Consider the following 27,244-nt stretch of genomic DNA (forward strand, 5'->3'; position numbering starts at 1 on the left):
AGAAACAAACGCCCTCGAGGATGCGTAACTCACTGCCGCCTGCAAGAATTTGCTGCCTGGAACAGTATCCGCCGGTGCCTAGGAAGGCACCCGGTAAGACTTGATGAACGTGTGCCCGGAAGACTAAGATACTGCCTTCCACACTGGAAACTACTGCATGAAGGAGATGGACCCGAGAAGCGCCGACCGCTGGTCGGGTGGGCCAAGACTCAGCTGGGCGTTGCCTACCCGAGGGCAAATGCCCGAGCCACTGTTGAACGGATCCATCTGGAAAACAGCCTTTGGAGGCAGTCAGCCTTGACAAGGACCCCAGGATAAGAATTGGTAGAAGTCCGTAGGGCTGTAAGCGCTAGTCAAGGACAAGCAAGCTCAGAGGCCAAATCACATGGCTGATGGAGAGCTCGGTTCGTGTACTACGAGGGAGAAGAAGAGAAACCTATGTCTGTGAGGTGTGGAAAGGCGACCACCTACTGCGAAAAAAAGAGGATCCTGGACGAACACTGCCCTATGTTCATACTTAACGAAAAAAAAAAAAAAATACGTACAAGAAAGGCAACTCAGAGTACAACTCAGAGAAAAAAATAAAAATAAAAAATAACGCCACCAAACAGCTGGCTCCTGGCCGCAGCTGTGGAAGTAGAACTAAAAGGCCAAGCCCGTAGGATTCACCTCTGGTCCAGAGAACGCCCCCTAGGGAGCGGAATATTGGTAGACCAACGCCCTTATAACCATAGAGGCTGGTGGTGAGATTTCTAGTGAGAGAAGCTGCCTGATAATCACTAAGAAACAAACGCCTGAGCCAGGCGTGCCCCACTGCAGGCCAAAGTATCAATACCACACGGGAAAGGTAAAGTAAAGCCAATGTGAGCACCGCTAGTGATGGGAAGCCCCGTCAGTGACTATATTTCAACAAAGCGGCAACGCTGCCTGGAAGGGCAGATGAGTGGAACAAAGATGAGAGAAAAACTCTTGCCGGGTGAAGTTTGACTACGCTCCACCCGTCTTGGTAAGGCTCTCAGTCCACCCCCGGAATGAGCAGTGAAAGAACAACCACAGTTGGCTTGAGGTGACGTAGATATCACCGACATCTGAAGAGAGGTAGCACCAATGGCGTCACGGTATGACTACTAGAATCCAGGTCCCGCTTAGAACGGCAATCTAGTGTTGACGAGTGCCGTAGGGACTGATCTACCCAGTAGAACGCACTCAAAAAGTAGGTGCCACTCACTGTAGTCTTCAACAAAAGATTATGTCTTTATTGGTCACAAACAATACTCTGCGACGCGTTTCGGCTCACATCAAGAGCCTTTCTCAAACATATGGATTAGATGTGGCAGAAGGACAACAGTTGTCAGAGCCACGGACCCTTATTTATTGTAAACCAGAAAGAGGCCAGAACTAAAGCCCATTCCCATGTGAGACTGGAGCTCTACAGCGTCTAGTGGTGATGCGATACTCCGCCTGAAGGGGAGGCCCTACAAGGGAAGTCCCAAGAGTAATGCTCACGCCATACTCCAGCCGAGGAGTAGGCCACACCGTAGAGGTCACTGATTCTCGTGTTAGAGGAATCCGTTGCCTGACGAAAGAACTGTGCAGAAGGAACCTTAGCATGTAATGGTGACTCAAACACCCCTCGTGCGGTAGAGGTTACCGCATGCTCCGCCAGCGTGGACATGAGGGGAAGGCCTGAGAACATCCAGTAGAATTTCTGGTATCAAGCTGGCCCAGTTAGTAGAGCTAACCTTAAACCCTCCACCTGACAAGGGCGCTGAACAGGAGCAACTGCCGAATTAGTACCAGGGTAGAACCCCTACCTGAGGGGGGCTGTCTCGCTACAGCGACTAGGAGCATCTAGCCCTAGCGTGAAGACTACCCTGCGAAGGAGAAGCCGTTGTAGTAGCCACTGCAGATTGCCAGCATAACGCCCTCACCTAGAGAAGGATGAGTGGTGGACGAAGCATCCGGAGTCGGTGGAATATTCTGCTTGCTGGATCTTGACCACAGAACTCTGTGCAGTGTGACTGACCCGAACGGTGGAGTGCTCATGGGGATGGGGAGTCTCTAGGACACCTAAGGCTGGGTGACACCCCTGAGAGCACAAAGGCTGACATTTTTGTGTCTCCAATAAGTGCATGAAGAAAAGAGGGATACAGTATTGGAGTGTCCATATTATCCAGTGGCAGTATCCATATGCCACTAGATGAGAATATCAGGCACCAGCGGTACCGACTGTTGCCACGGACCACCTGTGAAGGAAACCAAGGCCTCTAGATTCGTGGCGTAGCTGAAATACAGCATGCAAAGATGCATAGTGATCCCCCCGTTACTGGATCGTTTGTAGAGGGTAATGCCATAGGAAGTATGTGATGGCAAATGGGAGATGGAATAGTAACCAACGGAAGCGCAATCCCCCATTTAGGGAAGGGGGTAGCGCGATAGTCAGAACCGCAATCTACAGAAGTGTAATTACCCACCCAATGGAGGGGGAAAAATCTACGGCAAGCACTGCGCCCAGTGGCAGTGCAAACGCTTTACCTATGATCGGGAGTAACATGTCCAGTAAGTACTGTAACCCGAGGTAGTGCAAATACATCACCCATCGAAGGGGGTAACGCACCTAGCAGGAACTTGCATATGACGAGTTCTGTACTCTGTGGGAAGTGCCATCATCCCACCCCAGAAAGGGTGTAATGCGTACGTAAACACTGCGACAGCAGTGAGAATGCCATAATGCCACCTATACAAAAGGTTAATGTATGCTGACGATACTGAGCCCAGTGGAACTTCAATTCCGCCACTCACAGAACGAGGGCACCTATGGCTGGCATTGAGGCCAATGCTAGTGAGGTCAGTCCACCTCAGGAAGGAGGTAATACCCAAATTAAGCACTGTATCTAGTAGAAGTGTAAGTAGTGCCTAAGGAAGGGGTTAATGCATACACCAGAACCAGAAAATTAATCCGGATTCATGTCAGAGTCCGAATAACTGTCCTGCTTTGGCTCGCTCGTGCGCAGTTCCACCTCTCAGCCTCTAGCCCATGGCTGTTGCAGGCTGTGGCGGTGTTGACAGAAGAACCAAACTACCCGGAGGTGGAATGGAACAAAAGGTCTGCTTACTGATTGCGCAGACGGTGCTCTATTAACCAAACGACCCAGGAGGGTGGGTTGGGAGCTTCCAGAGGTCCTCCGCTGAGTTGCGCAGGAGGAGAAACTCAAACAGACGCCCCCGGAGGGTGGATAGGAAGTTACAGTTGTCCTCAACTGGATTTGCGCAGTTGTAGTATTATTAACCAACCGGCCTCAGAGGGCGGATTGGGATCCTCCAGATGTACCCCACTGGACTTTGCACTTGGAGCATTATCAACCAAACGACCCGGAAGGCGGATTGGGGACTCTTCGGATGTACTCCACTGGATTTACGCAGTTGGAGAATTATCAACCCAACAGCCCAGAGGGCGGAATAGGAATCCCTCAGATGTACTCCACTGGATTTGCGCAGTTGGAGCATAATCAACCAAACTGCCTCAGAGGGCGGATTGGGATCCTCCAGATGTACCCCACTGATTTGCGCAGTTGGAGCATAATCAACCAAACGGCCCGGAGGGCGGAATGGGAATCCTTCAGATGTACTCCACTGGATTTGCGCAGTTGGAGCATAATCGACCAAACGGCCTCAGAGGGCGGATTGGGATCCTCCAGATGTACCCCACTGGAGTCACGCAGTTGGAGCATAATCAACCAAACGGCCCGGAGGGCGGAATGGGAATCCCTCAGATGTACTCCACTGGATTTGCGCAGTTGGAGCATAATCAACCAAACTGCCTCAGAGGGCGGATTGGGATCCTCCAGATGTACCCCACTGGACTTGTGCAGTTGGAGCATGGATTTTGTGGTCTGAGGAGGGCAGGATTTGTTGCGCATAAATTTTTTTTTTTTTTTTTTTTTTTTTTTTTTGTGAGGACCTAACCTCATATGGAGAGGTCAGGAAGGGCTGTATACCGCAATATTAAGGCACATTGTGCCTGCAGTAAGAAACCTAGGGTAAACAGGGGCCTGAAAAAGGTGGCTGTGCAGGAAAGGTTAACCCTGCTCAGAGGACCGGAGCGGAGCTCAGCGGGCACCTGGGGGAGGAGGGACAGCTAGTCGGGGAGGATTCGCGCCTAAAGGACGAACCCGCCCCCTCCATAATAGGAATGAAAGTTGCGGCCTAGTAGGCCGCAAAGCCGGGACATAAAGTTCGGCGCACAGCCGACCGGGCGGTACTGCCGGCCGGCTACCACAGAGGGACTTAAAGAGTAACCGCCGATACCCCCTCCAGATCAGTGGGCAGATGTGTCCACCTGCTGCGGGAACCCATCCCGTGGCTGCAAAAAAACTGTACGGGCTGAGTCCCGGTAGGCCCGGAGAGAAGCCGGGGCCTAAATTTTTGGCGCCGGCCGAGTGAATAGCCGGCCGGGAAGTGGAGTGACCGGAGCGGCGCTCTCAAGCGCCGTGGCTGAACACCGGCCGCGGGTGCTCACCCCGCAGGCCGTATACCGTGCCGGCTACTACATTGGGGCCTGAGGTAATGTGGGGCCCTCATGAAGAAAAAAGTCCTCCATCTTATGAGGTGACCGAGGTGACCAAGGGGAAGGGGGGGGGGGGGGCGGGGCTGAGGTACTTACCCAATGAGGACTATTCACCCCATCTTCATCCTCTTCTCTTCACCCTTTCTCAGAGTACCAGCAGGGTCACCTCTTCAGCCGCTGGCACCCGAAGTGGCAGGGGACTGGAATGGCGGAGGGTCTCGCCGGATTCAGGTGACCCCTTTGGCTGGCGGGAAGCAGGGGAGCTGGGCTGCCCTGGTCCACTTTTGTTTCTTGGGGAGGGCGAGCGGTGAGGGATTCCGACACCGGCCTTGCTCCCGGGGTAGACAGAGTGGCTAGGCGACTCTGTTTCCCCAAACCTAAAAAGGAAAAAGATAAAATAATAAAAGTAAGCTGCCCTGCAAAAGCAGGGAGGTCTGCCTCCTACGACACTAAGCTAAAAACTGATATGCTCTCTCCAGGCTGGAGGGGGTATAGCCTGCAGGGGAGGAGTTATCACTTTTCAGCCTAGTGTCGCCTCCTAGTGGCAGCAGCAAGCTATACCCACGGTCCTGTGTCCCCCAATGATACCAGCGAGAAACCTCATTTTATATTCCCTTTCTAATGCTGACAGAGCACACGATCTTTACGATGAACTGGCTTTGTGGCTGCCGCTTTCTTTAACCCCTTAAGGACTCAGGGCGTACCGGTACGTCCTAGCTTGAACTCAGTATTCCGGCGCCCGAGGGGTTAAACGGAACGGGATTTCGGCTGAAATCCTTCAGCCGGCATCCTGTGACAACGCCAGGGGGGGTCGTGTGACCCCCCCGTGTCGGCGATCGCAGCAAACCGCAGGTCAATTCAGACCTGCGGTTTGCTGCGCTTTTTGCAGTTTCTGATGCCCGCGGTCCCTGACCGCGGGGATCAGAAGCTTTTGAGTGCCTATAATCAATATTTTTCACCCCCCCTGCACCCCTGCATGATTTTATGCCGGCGGGTGGTGCGGGGGGGGGGGGTGTCGCATGCGGTGGGGGCGGTGCGGGAGGCGGGCGGTGCGGCAGGCGGGATCGCGATCCCCCGCCCGCCTCCCCATGAATGATCGTTGGCTTCTAGTGGTTATACCAGGGTGCCAGCACATTGCTGGCACCCTGGTATAAACGGCTGACATCTGTGAAGATGTCAGCCGTTTAACCCGTACGGACCGCTGTATGGAAAAAGTTAACTGTCGTCGGTCAGGGAGCTCCCTCCCTCTCCATCGGGGGGCTGCTGTGCCTTTGCAGCCCCCCGATGGAGAGGGAGAGAGCCCCCCGACAGCCCCCCTCAGCCCTGTGCTTACCCTTCCCCGTCTGCGAAGTTCTGAGCAGACGGGGAAGGTTCCCATGGCAACAGGACGCCTGCTCAGGCGTCCTGCTGTCCATGGTGCTGAACAGATCTATGCTGAAAGCATAGATCTGTTCAGTGTAAGTAAAATACAGTATAGAACAATATATATTGTACTGTACTGTATTATGCAGACATCAGACCCACTGGATCTTCCAGAACCAAGTGGGTCTGGGTCAAAAAAAAAGTTAAAAAAAGTGAAAAAAGTTAAGATAAAAAAAAAAAACATTCATCACTGAATAAAAATAAAAAAAAATAAAATACACTACACATATTAGGTATCGCCGCGTCCGTAACGACCTGATCTATAAAACGGTCATGTTACTTTCCCCGCACGGTGAACACCATAAAAATAAAAAAATAAAAACTATGAGAAAATTGAAATTTTGCCCACCTTACTTCCCAAAAAAGGTAATAAAAGTGATCAAAAAAGTCACATGTACGCCAAAATAGTACCAATCAAACCGTCATCTCATCCCGCAAAAATCATACCTTACCCAAGATAATCGCCCAAAAACTGAAAAAACTATGGCTCTCAGACTAAAGAAACACTAAAACATGATTTTTTTTGTTTCAAAAATGAAATCATTGTGTAAAACTTACATAAATAAAAATAAAGTATACATATTAGGTATCGCCGCGTCCGTATCGACCGGCTCTATAAGAATATCACATGATCTAACCCCTCAGGTGACCACCGTAAAAAATAAAAAATAAAAACGGTGTAAAAAAAGCCATTTTTTGTCATCTTACGTCACAAAAAGTGTAATAACAAGCGATCAAAAAGTCATATGCACCCCAAAATAGTGCCAATTAAACCGTCATCTCATCCCGCAAAAAATGAGACCCTACTCAAGATAATCGCCCCAAAACTGAAAAAACTATGGCTCTTAGACTATGGAGACACTAAAACTTTTTTTGGTTTTAAAAATGAAGTTATTGTATAAAACTTACATAAATAAAAAAAAGGTATACATATTAGGTATCACCGCGTCCGTGACAACCTGCTCTATAAAATTACCACATGATCTAACCTGTCAGATGAATGTTGTAAATAACAAAAAAAAAAAAAACGTGCCAAAAAAGCTATTTCTTGTTACCTTGCCGCACAAAAAGTGTAATATAGAGCAACCAAAAATCATATGTACCCTAAACTAGTACCAACAAAGCTGCCACCTTATTCCGTACTTTCTAAAATGGGGTCACTTTTTTGGAGTTTCTACTCTAGGGGTGCATCAGGGGGGCTTCAAATGGGACATGGTGTCAAAAAAACCAGTCCAGCAAAACCTGCCTTCCAAAAACCGTATGGCATTCCTTTCCTTCTGCGCCCTGCCGTGTGCCCGTACAGCGGTTTACAACCACATATGGGGTGTTTCTGTAAACTACAGAATAAGGGCCATAAATAATGAGTTTTGTTTGGCTGTTAACCCTTGCTTTGTTACTGGAAAAAAAATATTAAAATGGAAAATCTGCCAAAAAAGTGAAATTTTGAAATTGTATCTCTATTTTCCATTAAATCTTGTGCAACACCTAAAGGGTTAACAAAGTTTGTAAAATCAGTTTTGAATACCTTGAGGGGTGTAGTTTCTTAGATGGGGTCACTTTTATGGAGTTTCTACTCTAGGGGTGCATCAGGGGGGCTTCAAATGGGACATGGTGTCAAAAAAACAGTCCAGCAAAATCAGCCCTCCAAAAACCAAACGGCGCACCTTTCACTCTACGCCCTACTGTGTGCCCGTACAGTAGTTTACGGCCACATATGGGGTGTTTCTGTAAACGGCAGAGTCAGGGCAATAAAGATACAGTCTTGTTTAGCTGTTAACCCTTGCTTTGTTAGTGGAAAAAATGGGTTAAAATGGAAAATTAGGCAAAAAAATGAAATTCTCAAATTTCATCCCCATTTGCCAATAACTCTTGTGCAACACCTAAAGGGTTAACAAAGTTTGTAAAATCAGTTTTGAATACCTTGAGGGGTGTAGTTTCTTAGATGGGGTCACTTTTATGGAGTTTCTACTCTAGGGGTGCATCAGGGGGGCTTCAAATGGGACATGGTGTCAAAAAAACAGTCCAGCAAAATCAGCCCTCCAAAAACCAAACGGCGCACCTTTCACTCTACGCCCTACTGTGTGCCCGTACAGTAGTTTACGGCCACATATGGGGTGTTTCTGTAAACGGCAGAGTCAGGGCAATAAAGATACAGTCTTGTTTAGCTGTTAACCCTTGCTTTGTTAGTGGAAAAAATGGGTTAAAATGGAAAATTAGGCAAAAAAATGAAATTCTCAAATTTCATCCCCATTTGCCAATAACTCTTGTGCAACACCTAAAGGGTTAACAAAGTTTGTAAAATCAGTTTTGAATACCTTGAGGGGTGTAGTTTCTTAGATGGGGTCACTTTTATGGAGTTTCTACTCTAGGGGTGCATCAGGGGGGCTTCAAATGGGACATGGTGTCAAAAAAACAGTCCAGCAAAATCAGCCCTCCAAAAACCAAACGGCGCACCTTTCACTCTACGCCCTACTGTGTGCCTGTACAGTAGTTTACGGCCACATATGGGGTGTTTCTGTAAACGGCAGAGTCAGGGCAATAAAGATACAGTCTTGTTTAGCTGTTAACCCTTGCTTTGTTAGTGGAAAAAATGGGTTAAAATGGAAAATTAGGCAAAAAAATGAAATTTTCAAATTTCATCCCCATTTGCCAATAACTCTTGTGCAATACCTAAAGGGTTAACAAAGCTTGTAAAATCAGTTTTGAATACCTTGAGGGGTGTAGTTTATAGAATGGGGTCATTTTTGGGCGGTTTCTATTATGTAAGCCTCGCAAAGTGACTTCAGACCTGTAGTGGTCCCTAAAAATTTGGTTTTTGTAAATTTCTGAAAAATTTCAAGATTTGCTTCTAAACTTCTAAGCCTTATAACATCCCCAAAAAATAAAATATCAATCCCAAAATGCTACAAACATGAAGTAGACATATGGGGAATGTAAAGTCATCAAAATTTTTGGGGGTATTACTATGTATTACAGAAGTAGAGAAACTGAAACTTTGAAATTTGCAAATTTTTCAAAATTTTTGGTAAATATGGTATTTTTTTATGCTAAAAAATTAACTTTTTTGACCCAATTTTAGCAGTGTCATGAAGTACAATATGTGACGAAAAAACAATCTCAGAACGGCCTGGATAAGTCAAAGCGTTTTAAAGTTATCAGCACTTAAAGGGACACTGGTCAGATTTGCAAAAAATGGCCAAGTCCTTAAGGTGAAATAGGGCTGAGTCCTTAAGGGGTTAAATGTGCATGAAATGCATCTTCCAGTTTCCCTTTAATCTGATAGGTTATAAAAGTGCTCTGTCAGCTAGGATCATTACTCTAACTGGAGGCCACATATGATACAAATGAGGAGATGTAGATCTTTGTCTTGAAGCATAACACTCATTTACCTGCACCAGCTGCTCCTTCAGCTTGTAAATAGGCAGACTCTCCCTCTGTTCAATGATTGACATCTGGGTCTTCTTGCCATAAGAGGCCTTATTACCTCCAAAGGCATGCTTCTTCCACTCTGGAATATCATTGGGCATCATCCCAATCCCCCTCATGTTAGCAGCAATTTGTCGTCCATCAACTATAAAACAAAAATGTCAAGATATGAACAATCTTAATATTCAGGAAGCGACTTTGTAAACTTTTAAAGCTCCGGGGTAATGGCTGAACACAGGATTCTTCTTCTACATTTAAAATTCATAAATAATCGCTCATAAATCACAAAAAGGTGCATTTCAACATCAACTATAAAAGGTCTGTTCACATTGTATTTAAAGTGCAAAGTCAACATAAATGGCAGCATAGGCTCCAAACATATCCATAGACTTCTATGGACTAGATCTAGGTGTTTGACTGCAATTTGCAACACTAAGGCATCCACAAAAATAGTATATTGTGCGGTAACCTCTAACGCATGCGTATGTATACATGATGCGTAACTAAACCACTTTATGGTACCCCTTTCAAAGGGTTACCCATTTCTTCAGAATGAATGCTGCCCTCTCAAAAACATCATGTGAAAGCTGGATACGTTAAAGGGGTCGCCCCATCTGGAAATTTAATACCCACCTCTGGCAACCACACTTTTTCTTCTGAACAGTGTCCAGTATGAATGGAGGAGGTCGCGCATGTGTGGCGCTCTATTCCTGTTGATATGTCATAAATGGAATATCCCTTTCTAGAAGACCTGTAACCTCTCCTGACATGTCTGTATTAGTAACCACCTGCATCCCAATGTAATAATTCTGGAGCATCTATTCTCATGACTTATTATTCCCGCTAGAAGTTATGAATGCATTGCTAGCAGTGAAGCTCCAGACGGGTGTTACCAGCTGGGGGTTTGTCCTGCACAGCTTGACACCATTCAAAGAACGCTGCCAGTGGCGGACTGACTGGTAACACACCCATTTGGACCTTCATTGCAAACTGCTGGCAATTTATTCATAACTTCTAGCAATATTACTACAGGAATGGCACAACATAGGAATAGATGCTCCTGAAATGTTATTACATGGGGAAGGCAAGCAGTTGCTAAAACAGACATGTCAGGAGAGGCTACAGGTTCTCTGTAAAGGCTATGAACACCTTTGGGGGCAATTTGTTTTAATTATTGCATTGTACTCATTTTGAGCTAAATATCACTTTTTAATTGGTCTTTATTATGGAGCCCTTTTTTTCTGTACAGAGCAGAGATGCTCGAATAGAGGGATCTGAATTTTCTCTCTGCTCAGTCACCCAGCTAAGGCTACTTTCACACTGGCGTTTTGGCTTTCCGTTTGTGAGATCCGTTCAGGGCTCTCACAAGCGGTCCAAAACGGATCAGTTTTGCCCTAATGCATTCTGAATGGAAAAGGATCCGCTCAAAATGCATCAGTTTGGCTCCGTTCAGCCTCCATTCCGCTTTGGAGGCGGACACCAAAACGCTGCTTGCAGCGTTTCGGTGTCCACTTGATGAAACTGAGCCAAACGGATCCGTTCTGACACACAATGTAAGTCAAAGGGGATGGATCTGTTTTCACTGACACAATCTGGCACAATAGAAAACGGATCCGTCCTCCATTGACTTTCAATGGTGTTCAAGACGAATCTGTCTTGACTATGTTAAAGATAATACAAACGGATCCGTTCTGAACGGATCGGTCTGTGCAGATCCATGACGGATCCGCACCAAACGCGGAAACGCGAGTGTGAAAGTAGCCTAATCTGAGGGGCTCCTTATCTCTGCTCTCTGACATTATAAACACTCATTATACATTATAGCTCTGTTATCTTTCCGATAAGAATGTGGCTTAAATATGTGTTTATAACCTCTTTGTAAATTAGGCTACTTTCACACCTGCGTTCGGAGCGGATCCGTCTGGTGTCTGCACAGACTGATCCGCAACAATAATGCAAACGCTTGTATCGTTCAGAACGGATCCGTTTGCATTATTCTTTAAAAAAAAACTAAGTCAAAACGGATCCGTCCTGACTTACATTGAAAGTCAATGGGGGACGGATCCGTTTTTAATTGCACCATATTGTGTCAGTGAAAACTGATCCGTCCCCATTGACTTACAGATCTGTCTGCAAGCAGTGTTTTGGTGTCCGCCTCCAGAGCGGAATGGAGGCTGAACGGAGCCAAACTGATGCATTCTGAACGGATCCTTATCCATTCAGAATGCATTGGGGCTGAACTGATCCGTTTTGGGCCGCTTGTGAGAGCCCCGAAACGGATCTCACAAGCAGACCCAGAAACGCCAGTGTGAAAGTAGCCTTAGACATAAGGGCTATTAGATGGGCGTACAAAGTGAAAGTAAAAAGTGTGCATAGCCTTGAGGTGAATACAGAAATGTATGTTTTTTTTAATCTCTTTCTGTATTTCCTAGCCACGCCATGGTAAAAGTACACCCAGGGATTCAGTGTAGGGATCGACCGATATTGATTTTTTAGGGCCGATACCGATAATTTGTCAACTTTCAGACCGATAGCCGATAATTTATACCAATATTCTGGGTATTTTTATTTTTGAGAAAAAAAATTTTTTCCTACACAAATCTGCTGAAAATTTATATGTTTATTGTTAACGTGTATTATTATTTTATTTTTTTGTAAATCTTTTTCATTTATACTTAATATTTTTGTGGGTTTTTTTACTAACTTTTAGCCCCCTTAGGGACTAGAACCCTTGTCCTATTCACCCTGATAGAGATCTATCAGGGTGAATAGGATCTCACACTGTCCCTGCTGCTCTGTGCTTTGTGCACACAGCAGCAAGGTTACTGACTATGGCAGCCAGGGCTTCAATAGCGTCCTGGCTGCCATGGTAACCGATCGGAGCCCCAGGCTTACACTGCTGGGGCTCCGATCGGAGGAGCAGGTGAGAGGGGATCCTGTGGCCACTGCCACCAATGATTAATACTGGGGGGCTTGGGGGGGGGGGGCGCACTGCGCCACCAATGAAGATACCTCTCTCTTTCACATACAGGAGGCGGGAGCTGGCTGCAGAATCACATAGCCGGCTCCCAACCTCTATGAGCGGTAGCTGCGATCCGCAGCACCTAAGGGGTTAACTACCGTGGACCGCAGCTGCCGTTCATAGAGGTCGGGAGCCGGCTATGTGATTCTGCAGCCAGCTCCCGCCTCCTGTATATGAATTAATGAAAGACTCATCTTCATTGGTGGCGCAGCGGCCACAGCCCCGCCCCTCCTCTTGTCTTCTCCCCTCTCATTGGCGGCAGCGGCATCACAGGGGGAGGAGACACGGCTTCCTTCTCCCCTGTGCTGCGGAGGGAACACAGAGAGCGCTGAGAGCAGCGCGTTCTGTGTTCCCATTACGTTATCTGTATATCGGCAAAATAGATGCCGATACCGATAACTGTCAAAATCCTGAATATCGGCCGATAATATCGGTAAAACCGATAATCGGTCGATCCCTAATTCAGTGACACGAGTTCAGAGCCCTTTTATGATAAAGTTTCCATTTCTACAAGTAAGCTGTGACTGGCATCAAAACAAGGTGGATAGAGATGAATACAAACCATCTGGCAAAGGATCCACCCAGTGTTTGTTTAAGCCCATTGGGATAGAGTCCATTTCTGCCTCCCGTTGTGCTTGCTTCAGTTCTCTTCTCTCCTTTGCTAAAGCACTCTGCATCATGGCAGCTTGAGACAGGGAACCATCAGGATTCTGCAATTAGACATTTTTTTTATCAATTAAGATGCAAGAAACAAAGGATTTTCGATAACGTTAGTAAGCAATAGGAAAATGAAACTGGAACGTAGCTGGTTGTAATGGGAAACAATTAGTCTCCCCAGTGTCTGAACACACTGATGCTAAATTACAAGACTCCATACCTTTACTATTTTAATTGGGCTCATGTCCATGCTCTGCTTTGTGTGTCCTCGTAAGAATGGAGGCTCCTCTTCTACAAGCTCAATTTCCAGATCTTCATCTGTTTCAAAAGAAAGTTATACAATTTGCAAAATGCGAATAGACACAGATGGGCAAACACAAAAGAAAAAAGAAGAAGCAATACACCCCACTATGAAGTGCGTAGATACTCAGCGGCGACACCAACTGCCCGTCAGACGTCTGCTGTGTGACAGCCCGACGCACACTATGTACAGACTGTGCATGTCGTAGTGCCACGGGCAGCCAAGAATTTAATATCTGGCGACATAATTAGATGCACAGTGGGAAAAAAACATTACATACCTTCTTCATCATCAACCTTGGGTAGGATACCAGTCTCTTCATCAAAGTCAGGAAATTCCTCTTTAGAAAGCACATTGGCAGCAATCATCTGAGAGACAGAAACTAAATTCATTTTCTGCTTCTTTTAATCAGCACATTGGGGGGGGGGGGGGGAAGCTCTTCTTGGGCTGAATGCACAAAAAAGTGACTCCATACATCTGACCAACAAGGTGGTGTTCATTTGCATCTCCTTCTAAATGATTTTTGTAATGTGTAGGGGCCATTTTTGTATTATACTTTAATTACTGAAACAGTACATTTCTGTTACAAAAATAGCTCTAAAGTGGCCCATTTTGAGCCATAGCAACGCTCTTCTGTTCACATAACACAGTCAGTGTTGAGCAAGTCTCCACAGTTATGTGCACAGAAGAGCATTGCTATGGCTCAAAATGGGCCACTTTAGAGCTATTTTTCTAACAGAAATGTACGGTTTCAGTAATTGAAGTATATTACAAAAATGGTCAGTATCACTGCCCCTACACATTACAAAAATAAAATAATGAATGACAGTTACACTTAAAGGCCTCATGCACACGACCGTATGTAGTTTGCGGTCCGCAAAAAATATGGATGACGTCCGTGTGCATTCCGTATTTTGCAGAACGGAACAGCTGGCCCCTCATAGAACAGTACTATCCTTGTCCGTAATATTAGGATATGTATTTTTTTGCGGAACGGAAATACGCACAGAGTACCTTCCTTTCTTTTGCAGACCCATTGAAATGAATGGTTCCATATACTGTCCGCAAAAAAAAAACTGAACGGAAATGGAAAGAAAATACGTTCAAATAAAATAAAATAGCAGCAAGACCTGCAGGAAAAAAGAAGGTCAGGTCTGCCTCCTACGGCACTAGACTAAAAACTGGATAGCCTAGTGCTGTGGAGAGGGTATAGCCCACCTGGGCGGAGCCAACCTTTTTTTTATATCTAGTGCCTCCTAGTGGTAGCTGGGCATATACCCATGGTGCTGTGTCCCCCAATGCATTCAAGAGAAATACGTTTGTGTGCATGAGCCCTAAGTCTGAGGTCGGACTGCTTGTCTTAAAGGCAAATCAAGTACTCTGTAAAATGGCACTAAAAGGGCTAAGACATCTTAGAGGGATTCCTCCAGAATGACAGCTTATTTTCAATCCACAGGATAGGTGATAAGTATCTAATCTGCAGGACTCTGAGCACTGGGTCCAGCATTTGGACAGAGTGGTGGAAGAGCATGCACTACTGTAGCTCCGTTCAAAGTCTATAGCAGTGATGGCTAACCTCACTCCATTCAAAGAGGAAAAACAGGACCCTTGTTCTTGTGAACCCTTGGGGTCCAGGAAGTCTAAGCCACATTTATTGGCTAATAGGTTTTCATTCTGATAGAACCCCTTTAACATCTCAAAGCTTTTCCTTGCCAAAAGCATAGATTGCCATAAATATAGAGATGAGCCTTAGATGCTTTACTTATAATACTGTTTATGATCTTATCTGGACAGCGTTCTTCCAAAACTCTACTTCCCTATACAATATATCTCAACACTACCTGAAAAACATCCAATCAACCAATAATTGAGATAGAGCACCTGCTTAATCTCCCACTTCTCAGGGTCAGAAATCTTGGTGAGACGTTTTCTTTCCAAGGTGTCGTCTTCAACTTCCGGAGCATTTACTAATGAGAGGTGGTTGGGTCTGTCTGGGTTCCTCATGGAAGCCTCCTCATTGTTCTCCCCAACCAGATTCCTCCTCCTGTTAGGATTCAGATCTTCTCCAGTGTCTTGATCGACATCCTGCAGTCAAAAAACAGCAAGTAAATATTGATAAATGATGCATTTAATAGCGTCTTGTGAACAGATATTGTAGGGAATTTATCACGAGGATAATATGAGAGTCTGTGTTGGCATACTTTGCACCAAATTTATCAAACGTTAGATGTTGTTTGATACAATTTGCTAATCTTTAAACCTAATGCTTTTGTCTATAAATGCTACTCCAGTTTTCTGCACCACCCACCCTATTAGAGGGGCTTTGGGACTTTTTTTTATTTTTGTATAAAACGTCCCAGTCATATCTGGAGTGAAACTCCTTAACATAACTAACCATGCCTACTTTCTCACCTACTTTTCAAAACTGGAGAGAGTGGTATAAAAATGAAAAAAAAAAAAAAAAAAAACAAACACAGAAATTTGGTGCAAGTAACATCAAAAAAAGTCGCAAAAGCCATATTTTGAGACTTGAAGAAAAAATTCTTGAGAGCAGAATGTGCCAAATTCACCCCATTGCCTTTTGCAAACACATCTGACGATATCATTAAACCGGAGGGTCTATGATGGCACCCCAAACTCACCTTCATACTGAGGCTGGTTTTGCATCCAGTGAAGGAAAGCACCTTAACTTTTACTCTTTGACCCTTGCTGACGACATCAGCAACATTTGCCACGCGTCCTTCTCTTCTGAGCTCGGATATGTGCACCAAGCCCTCCCAGCGTTTCCTGTGTGAGCAGATGATCCATTATTTCTATCGCTACATTTTTATAAATACAGTAGAAAGGCAATTGGTGGCTGTCATCTGACTCTTACCTCAGGCCCTCCAGCTGAACAAAACACCCAAACTGCATAATACTGGTGACTTTGCCATTGTAGATGTCACCGATAGATGGCTCTTCTGGAGGGGGCCTGTCAACATGCTTTTCCCTCCAGCGCTCATCACTCTTTTCAGATCGATGGTTTTTGCTTGTGTGTTCCTCCTTAATAGGGCTCCGGTGTCGATTTTTGATAGGGCTGCGACTCCTTGACCTGTATCTACCTGACTTCTTCGTCCTCTCTCTAGATCTAGAGCGGGACCTGTGCTTGTGCTTTCGACTCCTCTCTCTGCTTCTACTGCGGCTTCTTTTCTTCTTATCCCTGGGATTAAAATTATATTTGTGAAGATAGAAATCAGTGTAAAACTATAAGAAAACCCACTCCAATAATCCTCAGGTAGTCTCTATAAAAACTGGATGACAACCAATATTGATCTTCATCACAGGTCTTACAATGGTCATCACCTACATACTTTTAAAACTTGCCTAAGGACGGCTTCACATCTGCATTTAGCTTTCTGTTCTTCTGATCAATCACGAGAATAGAAGAAAAAAAAACTGATCTGTTTGCATGACTTCCATCAGAGATCAGTTATTTTTGATGGGAGAACCTTTTCTCCCATCTAAAATAACTGATCTGACGGAAGTGACACAAACTGATGCTCAAAAACAGATAGTATCAGTTTGCACAAAAAAAATATCTAACTGAGCACAACAGATGCTTAAACTAAAGGATCCATTTTAATTTTATTTTTATTTTTTGTTCTTCTGACAGACCAGAAGAATGGGAAGATGAACGCAGATGTGAGCCCAACCTAAAATTATGCAGCAATAGTAAGAGAAAGGTGCGCATAACTAAGATTTCCTGCGCCAGACGCCATGTAATATTACTAAAACTATTTTATACAGGAATAACGATACTCACTTGTGTCTACTGCTCTTCTCTTTCGCCTTTCCCTCCATACTTGGCTTTAACGCATCAAGTTGCTCCAAGACATCTGCAGCCACCTTTACATCATCCGGATCCAGCATGCTCTGTAGAAATTAGCAAAACTGTCCTCTTAATAAAACTCTGGTATATAAAAGTCCATGGTACCTTACATGATAATCATATTGGATACACAGTGAGGCAAAGGGTCGGCGAATGTCATTAATAGATGGCACCAGTGCTTAGGCAACTATGGTGGATGATGGGGATACTGTATAATCAGGTGCTCTGCTCCGCACTAGGGTTGTTTCGATACCAAAAATTTTATTCGGTTTGGATACCATAACAAAGTATTGCCATACTCGATACCATTTGATACCACGCAAAAAATAAATAAAACGCCAGCCAAAAAAAGCTGCATGCATGCCGCATATTATGGAACGTCCGGCCCATAATCGAACAGTCCTATCCTATTTTTGGGGGGAAGGGGGGGGGGGGACAAGGTGACCAAAAAAATAAAAATGGCGAATTGCGCGTTTTTTCTTTTATAGCGTTCACTGCATAGGAGATTTTTTTAAATATTTTAATAGTTTGGACTTTTCGGATGTGGCGATATGTAATATGTTTATTTATTGTTTATATATAAAATTGGGAAAGTGGGTGATTTATACTTAATATTTTGGTGTGTTTTTTTACTTCTTATTTAATAACCATTTCCCCCCCTTAGGGGTTAGAACCTGGGATCTTTTCATCCCTTGTCCTATTCACCCTAATAGATCTCTATGAGGGAGAATAGGCTCTTACACTCTCCCTGCTGCCCTGTGCATAGTACACACAGCAGCAGGGAGCTTACCATGGCAGCCAGGGCTTCAGTAGCCACTGCTGGGGCTCTGATCAGAAGCTGCCACTGCCGCCAATGAGAGGAGGTGAGGAGACCCTGTGGCCACTGCCACCAATGATTTAATACTGGGGGGGTTGTGCCCTCCTCTTCGTCCCCACTGGTGGCAGCGGCAGCACAGGGGGGAGGGAGAGACTGCTTCCTTCTCGCCGAGCTGCTGAGGTAACATGGCCGCGCTGAGAGCACCACGCTCATGTTCTCTGATACTGGGCTGTGCAGTAGCACAGCCTAGTATCGATAAAAGGCAAATCCCGGTATCGTATCGATACCAGGACAAAAGTATCGAATGGGTATCGAAAATTCGATACCGAAAACAACCCTACTCGCACAGCCTAAATGTATTCAGGCCAGACTCCATACAGTAGTAACATAACTACACCATCAATAAAATACTTCTGCTACAGAAGAGGATAAATTGCAGTATTTCAGTGACCATCGAACAGCTAAGCAATTCTCCTATAGGCTTCTTCCTCTCATCCAAGACACTTGAAAGTTGCTTATCTGCGTGACAGAACAAATAGTTAGGCAAGGATAACATCTGAGATGAATACCCTGGTAGGAGCCTCTGCTCAGATTAAAAAATAAAATAAAAATCCTGCTACATGCAACAGAATTCTGTCCAGCAAAACGCTTATAACCATGCCAGAAATCTGATGGACCTCATTATAGTAAATGAGATTCAATGGGCGCCAGAGATTCCGGTTTTCTGCTCTTATCCCAGAGAAAACTGGAATTTCACTGCAGATGTTTATCTAGCCTCAGGAAGTTGAAATCCAATATGCAGGATTCCTGTTTACCCCAATATCTACCATCAACGGCAGCCACATTGAAATACAGGTTTTTATGGCGATTTAAGTTTGGGTAAGTAGATCTGCAGATGGTCCAGGCATTGCAGCCACATTAGGGCCTCTAAAATGTAGCTGATATTTCATGTGTGTGAAAGCAGCCTATAGCTCAGGAGGCATAGTGAAACCACAGAAAACGTGATCTGTCTGCAACTCGTCTGATTTACTAAAGGAGCTTTCCAGGACTTTGATACTGATGACCTATCTTTAGGATAATGGGGGTCTGATATCCCCACCGGTCAGCTGGTAACAGGAGCTGTAAGACACTGGAACAAACAGCAGACAGCCCCAGCCGTGCTGGGTTACTGCAGCCCAGCTCCCATCCACTATTACAGTGCAGGGTAGAAGGGGCTAATTGTCCCTTTATACAGCACGACGATCTGGTAGATTGTCGGGAAAGAAGAGTTCCCTTCCAACAATCTACTGATTGCTAGTGGAGGAGACCAGTGCATTTACATGCTGTCATCTCCAGAGTATGGGAAGGAGCAATTGCTAATGCCATCGCTCTTCCCCATACTGTCCCAGCAGCAGACCGTGTTTGCACAGAATGACCTGCCATTGGGGAAACAACGGTTTTTTGTGCGGCACAAAAAATACCATTACCCGATTAACTAGCGTTTTGCTCGTTCATTGGGTAATTGGCGGTGCATTTACACAGCAAAATCTTCGCTAACGAGTGTTTCAATTGTCTGCCTGTATAAAGGGCCCATAACACAGAGAGATCCTGATTACTAAACACACAATAATATATATGTATTTACCCGAATTCTGGGGTTGTCTGGTCTGCAAAGTGCTGGGAATAAATCCTTCAGCTTCTCCTTTTCAGACTTGGGTTTTAAATTTGCTTCTTAAAGAATAAAAAGAATATATAGAAATATTAACTTTATATTGTATATATTTAACCACAGGTATACATCTAAATATATGCAGGAAGACCTGACAAACCTTGACTTGTCGACTGCTTTGCTGGTGGCCTCATGGTCTGAATCAAGCGCAACAGATTGCTTATTAGAGAGTCCTGTCGAGAAAGTAACACGGTTGTGAATCTGCAATAACATTTGCAAGTTTCAATTTTATTAGGGAGGTTTTCTAAGGTTATATATTTTGCTACACACATGCACATTTGATACTGTAAGAAATATTGAGCATGTTTTACAATGACAAATCATATGTATGGAAAAATCCATATAAAAATAAAAAATAAATTGAATGTGGGAATTCTAGCGATATGACTAAGCACACTGCAAAAGTTGAAAACTTTACAGAAGGATTCTGAGACTTAAAAGGGTTATCCAAGTTCAGACACCCAACACCCCAGCCAATCGGCTGTTTGACGGGCCTGCGACGTCACATCCATCGGTCCCATGGTACAGTTTCAAGCGAAAGGAACTAAGCTGCAATACCAAGTACAGCCACTATACAAAGTATGGCACTGTTCTTGGTATACTACAAAGAGGTTGCTGTGCTTGTCAAGCTACCATGGTCCCTTCATATAGCTGATCGCAGGAAGTCAGACCCCCACCAATCAGATATTGATGACCTAACCTGAGAACAGATCATCTGTATTTAATTCCCGGAAAACCTCTAATTATATTGGGGAATATTATTTTGAGAACATTTCTATAAAGTTACTGTCAGAATCAATTGACTCACAAGCGAACAGAAAAACGTACTCAGGACTGTGGGTGAAGGGGGGGGGGGGGGGAATCACATTCCTGACCCCATTCTGTGTCCAATGAGTACAGGCACCATTTACATCATACTCGATCATCTAAAAATTTCAATTCTCACAAAAGCAATGATGACTATTCATCAGTGTTTGCCTTCTTGGGAGAGAGCGATTCTGCCTTGCAACACGTCTAGGAAGTTAATCCTTGCACAGGGAGCTATTCCTATTCCTCCTATAACATGGCAGGTGACAGCTCAAAATGCAATTCTCTAAGACCAAGCTGTGACAAGTTCCAATTCCTCTTCATAGGGACGTTGTCAGAGCCATGCATCTACGCCAGGCAGATGGAATAACAGGAAGAATATACTTGGCTGCGGAGGTGAGAGAAATGACAGAAGACTTACAGTGAATTCGGCTCCATTCTTCTCTAGAGCTGATTTAAAGGAGTCAAAAGTAGTGAATTTCTCTGCGAGATCGATGACAAACTCAGCTGCAAGAGATAAAAGTCATACTGAATTATCAGACCAAGAGATGTGGACGGTATGCATACAACGACGACTTCATATTAATATTGTAAGGTTTTTTCAGTTGACTTATTAATCCTTGAATCAGACCGCATTAGTGACCTGACTACCATATAGCACGGGAATAGTTCCCATTATTAGTCAGGGTGGCCCCTGTGCTACTTAAAGGGTTTTTTCCAGGACTTTTATATTGTAGCTCCGGTGGCGGAAATACACTTCTGCGGTGCTGCAATAACCAGCTCTGTCCCACAGCGGACGGAGCAGTGTCGTTCTGGTGCTTCTGCAGAAGAGCGCAGTGCAGATGCCAGGAGTCAGACCACCGGTCATCAGATATGGATGACCCATCATCCATTCAAGTGAATGGGACCCAAGCAGCAGAATGCCAGGCGAATAGAGGTTTCTGCTTCAGCTCCATCCACTGTTACGTTTCCAGTGCCTCTTTAAAGCCTCAGTCCCATCTCAAGCACTTATGGTAGATGTCCAGAATATGAGAAGAAAGGAGGTAGCGTTTGCTTCTTTCTGAAAGGTGCACCTCCATATTGAAGCCGAAGCAGCTGGCAGGTGCTTTGCATTGGCAAACATCCTATCTATGAGAAGCGCAAGCAGAACGTTGCCGACTTGATTTTCATCATTCAATAATTCAGGAACATATAAATGTGTTCAAAGGAGTCCAGCCGTACGTAAAAATATTTAGCAAGGGGTCTTAATCTAATTCTTGGGTGACATACATACATCCATATGTCACATCATAACTTACCACCGCCACGCAGGAGAAGGCACCCCCAATTGTGGGCTATGTAAACATGTGCACTAGGGATGAGTGAATCCAGTTCTTCACCTGGTAGGTGCTGTCCCTGCAGGTGAAGAGGCACCCACCTGAGCCGTACATCTCCCCTAACCCTGACAATCTTGCATTTACGCCACTGCTCCGAGAAGCGGTGCAGGCGCAGAGTCCCTGTTTCCGCTGACTGTGCATATATGCTGGAAGCAGAGCCTGTGCGTCACAACACGGAGCAGCGGCACAAGCGTGAGACTGTCGGGGCTGGGCGAGATGTCCAGCTCTGTCAATGAAGTGACAGGTGGGCGCTTATTCTACCGTGACAGCCCCTCAGAGGTGAAGAACCTGCCGATGAGATGAACAGATTTGTTAGAATTCATTTGCTCATCCCTAATCAGCTGCTGCGTCCCTAGGGCACAAGATAGCGGCGGTGACGTGATTCACTAAAAATCACCACTTTCTGTGCTGCCCCTAGATGAATCATTCAGTTATAAACAGAAGAGGGTCTGTCCAAGGTTATTTGCAAACAGTTTTACAAACTGGCCAACCCCTTTACACACATGGACTCCATCAGTGTAATCCTCTAAACAGTGATGGCCAACCTCCGGCACTCCAGCTGTGGTGAAACTACCACTCCCAGCATGCTCCATTTATTTCTATGGAGTTCTGAGAACAACCAAGCGCCGGAGGTTATAGCCTTCACAGGCCTAACATGTCTGGGTGCACATCCCCTGCAATAGAAACAGGTCTGTGTTCAGGACGGCGAACCAGGATTAGCTTTTTAACAGACCGCACACAGTTCTTTTCACAGACCCATTCACTTAAATACGTCTTGCAGGAAATTTAGACCAAAATAGAAAAACGCAGAAATTTTCTCCTACAGACCAATAGTCCATGCAAAAAAAAAACGCCAGTGTGAATGTACCCATTGAATTTAAGGGGTCAGGGTTTAGTCTACACCTGGGTGCAAATATCACTTGTCTGAAAGGTGCCTTACTCCGGAGCAGCTCGTAAAGAAGATTCCTCAACACCACACCCCGTACACATATAGGTGCATGTTCGAGACCCTCTTCTGGGACCATATTCACTCCTTCAGTCAGGAAAAGCCGTCTCACCTAAATCTTTGTCATTGATCCCCAAATGGTTATCCAGCTCTGTGCAAACCTTGGAAACCAAGGAGAGGTATTCAAGTTTCCTCAGCTCTTCCAGATCTGCCATGATCGCTGCTCAAAGACCCAACGGTATGGTCAGGTACAGTGTGGTCTAAAAGAAGGAGAAATAAAGATTTCAATACAAGCAATATCATACATATGGGTAATGAGAACAGTCACTATCCGTGTATTCTACAATAATGACCCCAAGTTACTACCATGATGGGGGCAAATCTGAAGGAGTGACCTCCGGGAAAGCAGACGCTTCCTACTTCAGCACTAGGACGGATTGGAAGGGACGGGCAGACAAGTCCTAACCACTGCTGTCAGGGAAGGGGCTAGGCTGTGCTTTCAGAACGTAACAGGTAGGGCAGGGGCTGTCCATATGGTGTACACTACCTGGCCCCCTGCCCATATAGCACATACAGACCCTGCTGACCCTGTTCTCCTGCCCATATACTACATACAGCCTTTCATGTTGATCTCCTGCCCTTATATACAGGGCTGTGGAGTCGGTAGATAAATGTTCCGACTCCGACTCCTCAGTTTTATGTACCTCCGACTCCCCGACTCCTCTGTCTTTTTGTGAATTGGGACATTTAAACTTGCTTTTTTTTTTTATTCCAATCTAAATTTAGTAGGAGTCGGAGTCGGTGCATTGTTTGCCGACTCCAGGTACCCAAAATTTCCCCCGACTCCGACTCCTCGACTCCGACTCCACAGCCCTGCTTATATAACATACAGTCCCCCACACTGCACTCCTGCCCATATACCACATAAAGACCCTGACCCCCTCCCATATATTAAAAACAGTCTCTGACCCTACACTCTTGCCCACATCCAGTCCCTGACCTGCTGCCCACATATCACATCCATGCCCTGACCTCCTGCCCACATATCACATCCAGTCCCTGACCTGCTGCCCGCATATCACATCCAGTCCCTGACCTGCTGCCCGCATATCACATCCAGTCCCTGACCTCCTGCCCACATATCACATCCAGTCCCTGACCTCCTGCCCACATATCACATCCAGTCCCTGACCTCCTGCCCACATATCACATACAGTCCCTGACCTCCTGCCCACATATCACATACAGTCCCTGACCTGCTGCCCGCATATCACATACGGGCCCTGACCTGCTGCCCGCATATCACATCCAGTCCCTGACCGCATATCACATCCAGTCCCTGACCTCCTGCCCACATATCACATCCAGTCCCTGACCTCCTGCCCACATATCACATACGGGCCCTGACCTGCTGCCCGCATATCACATACAGTCCCTGACCTCCTGCCCGCATATCACATACAGTCCCTGACCTCCTGCCCGCATATCACATACAGTCCCTGACCTCCTGACCGCATATCACATACGGGCCCTGACCTCCTGCCCACATATCACATACAGTCCCTGACCTCCTGCCCACATATCACATACGGGCCCTGACCTGCTGCCCGCATATCACATCCAGTCCCTGACCTGCTGCCCACATATCACATCCAGTCCCTGACCTCCTGCCCACATATCACATCCAGTCCCTGACCTCCTGCCCACATATCACATACAGTCCCTGACCTCCTGCCCACATATCACATACAGTCCCTGACCTCCTGCCCACAGATCACATCCAGTCCCTGACCTCCTGCCCACATATCACATACGGGCCCTGACCTGCTGCCCACATATCACATACAGTCCCTGACCTCCTGCCCACATATCACATACAGTCCCTGACCTCCTGCCCACAGATCACATACAGTCCCTGACCTCCTGCCCACATATCACATACGGGCCCTGACCTGCTGCCCACATATCACATACAGTCCCTGACCTCCTGCCCACATATCACATACAGTCCCTGACCTCCTGCCCACATATCACATACAGTCCCTGACCTCCTGCCCACAGATCACATCCAGTCCCTGACCTCCTGCCCACATATCACATACGGGCCCTGACCTGCTGCCCGCATATCACATACAGTCCCTGACCTCCTGCCCGCATATCACATACAGTCCCTGACCTCCTGCCCGCATATCACATACAGTCCCTGACCTCCTGCCCACATATCACATCCAGTCCCTGACCTCCTGCCCACATATCACATCCAGGCCCTGACCTCCTGCCCACATATCACATCCAGTCCCTGACCTGCTGCCCGCATATCACATCCAGTCCCTGACCTGCTGCCCGCATATCACATCCAGTCCCTGACCTCCTGCCCACATATCACATCCAGTCCCTGACCGCATATCACATCCAGTCCCTGACCTCCTGTCCGCATATCACATACAGTCCCTGACCTCCTGCCCACATATCACATACAGTCCCTGACCTGCTGCCCGCATATCACATACGGGCCCTGACCTGCTGCCCGCATATCACATCCAGTCCCTGACCGCATATCACATCCAGTCCCTGACCTCCTGCCCACATATCACATCCAGTCCCTGACCTCCTGCCCACATATCACATCCAGTCCCTGACCTCCTGCCCACATATCACATCCAGTCCCTGACCTCCTGCCCACATATCACATACGGGCCCTGACCTCCTGCCCACATATCACATACGGGCCCTGACCTCCTGCCCACATATCACATACGGGCCCTGACCTCCTGCCCACATATCACATACGGGCCCTGACCTCCTGCCCACATATCACATACGGGCCCTGACCTGCTGCCCACATATCACATACAGTCCCTGACCTCCTGCCCACATATCACATACAGTCCCTGACCTCCTGCCCACATATCACATACAGTCCCTGACCTCCTGCCCACAGATCACATCCAGTCCCTGACCTCCTGCCCACATATCACATCCAGTCCCTGACCTCCTGCCCACATATCACATCCAGTCCCTGACCTCCTGCCCACATATCACATACGGGCCCTGACCTCCTGCCCACATATCACATCCAGTCCCTGACCTCCTGCCCACATATCACATACGGGCCCTGACCTCCTGCCCACATATCACATCCAGTCCCTGACCTCCTGCCCACATATCACATCCAGGCCCTGACCTCCTGCCCGCATATCACATACAGTCCCTGACCTGCTGCCCACATATCACATCCAGTCCCTGACCTCCTGCCCACATATCACATCCAGTCCCTGACCTCCTGCCCACAGATCACATCCAGTCCCTGACCTCCTGCCCACATATCACATACGGGCCCTGACCTGCTGCCCACATATCACATACAGTCCCTGACCTCCTGCCCACATATCACATCCAGTCCCTGACCTCCTGCCCACATATCACATACAGTCCCTGACCTCCTGCCCACATATCACATACGGGCCCTGACCATATATTACATACAGTCCTGCTGTGTATACACAACGGAGGTCTCTGTGCAGGTAACGCTTCCTCGCAGCTGCATGACAGCCCTCCCGCCTCCTGACACTATATTACGTGTCCTATACATACACATACCGAAGGTGTACACCGTTCTCCGCTTCACAACGTCTCTCGCTTCAGATTGTGTTCATCCATTATGCTGTGGGGTGCACTTCCGGTTACGTCAAATGTGGCGTATACCCAACCTCCTTCCGCCACCTACAATATGGCCGCCGCCACTTCAACCTCTCTGCATTACATCACTTCCGCCCACAGTAAGAGGACATCTCTGCTGTATTTACAACGTGAGAAGCAGTGAGCGCCCTCTGGTGGCAGCACTATGTCTAATTCATAACATAAGAGTACGTTGATACGACAGAGGAAACGTGTGACGGCCGTTTTGTATTTTATAGGGGTCTTTACACTGATGTGACCTATATCTAGAAAGGGAACCAGAAGGCATTGTGTGGAGTAGGGTTGTCACGATACCAAAAGTTTGATTCAATTTCGATACCACAAAAAAGTATTGTGATACTCGATACCATTCGATACCAGTTAAAAAATAAAACACCAAAAAAGCCACATTCATTCCGCATTTTATGGAACGTCCGGCCCATAATCAAACAGTCCGATCCTATTTTTGGGGGCGACAAGGTGACTAAAAAATGGCGAATTTAATTTTTCTGTTACGGCTTTCATCGCATAGATTTTTTTTATATTTTAGTAGTTTGGACTTTTTTGGACGTGGCGATATGTAATATGTTTATTTATTTATTGTTTATATATACAATTGGGTGATTTAAACTTAAAGGGGTTCTGCAGT

General features: G+C 46.2%; 1 protein-coding gene across 1 annotated transcript in view; it reads right to left on the reverse strand.

The window, feature by feature from the left end:
* The window catches only part of DHX8 (DEAH-box helicase 8), a 49,417-nt gene extending 22,766 nt beyond the window's left edge, over window positions 1–26,651 (reverse strand). The window contains exons 1-13 of the mRNA XM_040434886.1: window positions 26,518–26,651; window positions 23,030–23,177; window positions 21,017–21,102; window positions 19,889–19,961; window positions 19,705–19,790; window positions 17,198–17,307; window positions 16,271–16,594; window positions 16,038–16,182; window positions 15,277–15,480; window positions 13,676–13,763; window positions 13,315–13,412; window positions 13,000–13,147; window positions 9,379–9,560 (exon numbers count right to left, since the gene is read on the reverse strand). Of these exons, the coding sequence (XP_040290820.1) occupies window positions 9,379–9,560; window positions 13,000–13,147; window positions 13,315–13,412; window positions 13,676–13,763; window positions 15,277–15,480; window positions 16,038–16,182; window positions 16,271–16,594; window positions 17,198–17,307; window positions 19,705–19,790; window positions 19,889–19,961; window positions 21,017–21,102; window positions 23,030–23,132 (1,647 nt within the window). The 5' untranslated portion in view covers window positions 23,133–23,177; window positions 26,518–26,651. The remainder of the gene's footprint in view (window positions 1–9,378; window positions 9,561–12,999; window positions 13,148–13,314; window positions 13,413–13,675; window positions 13,764–15,276; window positions 15,481–16,037; window positions 16,183–16,270; window positions 16,595–17,197; window positions 17,308–19,704; window positions 19,791–19,888; window positions 19,962–21,016; window positions 21,103–23,029; window positions 23,178–26,517) is intronic.
* Between the last annotated feature and the right edge of the window lie 593 nt (window positions 26,652–27,244).

Source organism: Bufo bufo, chromosome 6 (assembly GCF_905171765.1).
Source record: "Bufo bufo chromosome 6, aBufBuf1.1, whole genome shotgun sequence".
Lineage (NCBI taxonomy): Eukaryota > Metazoa > Chordata > Amphibia > Anura > Bufonidae > Bufo > Bufo bufo.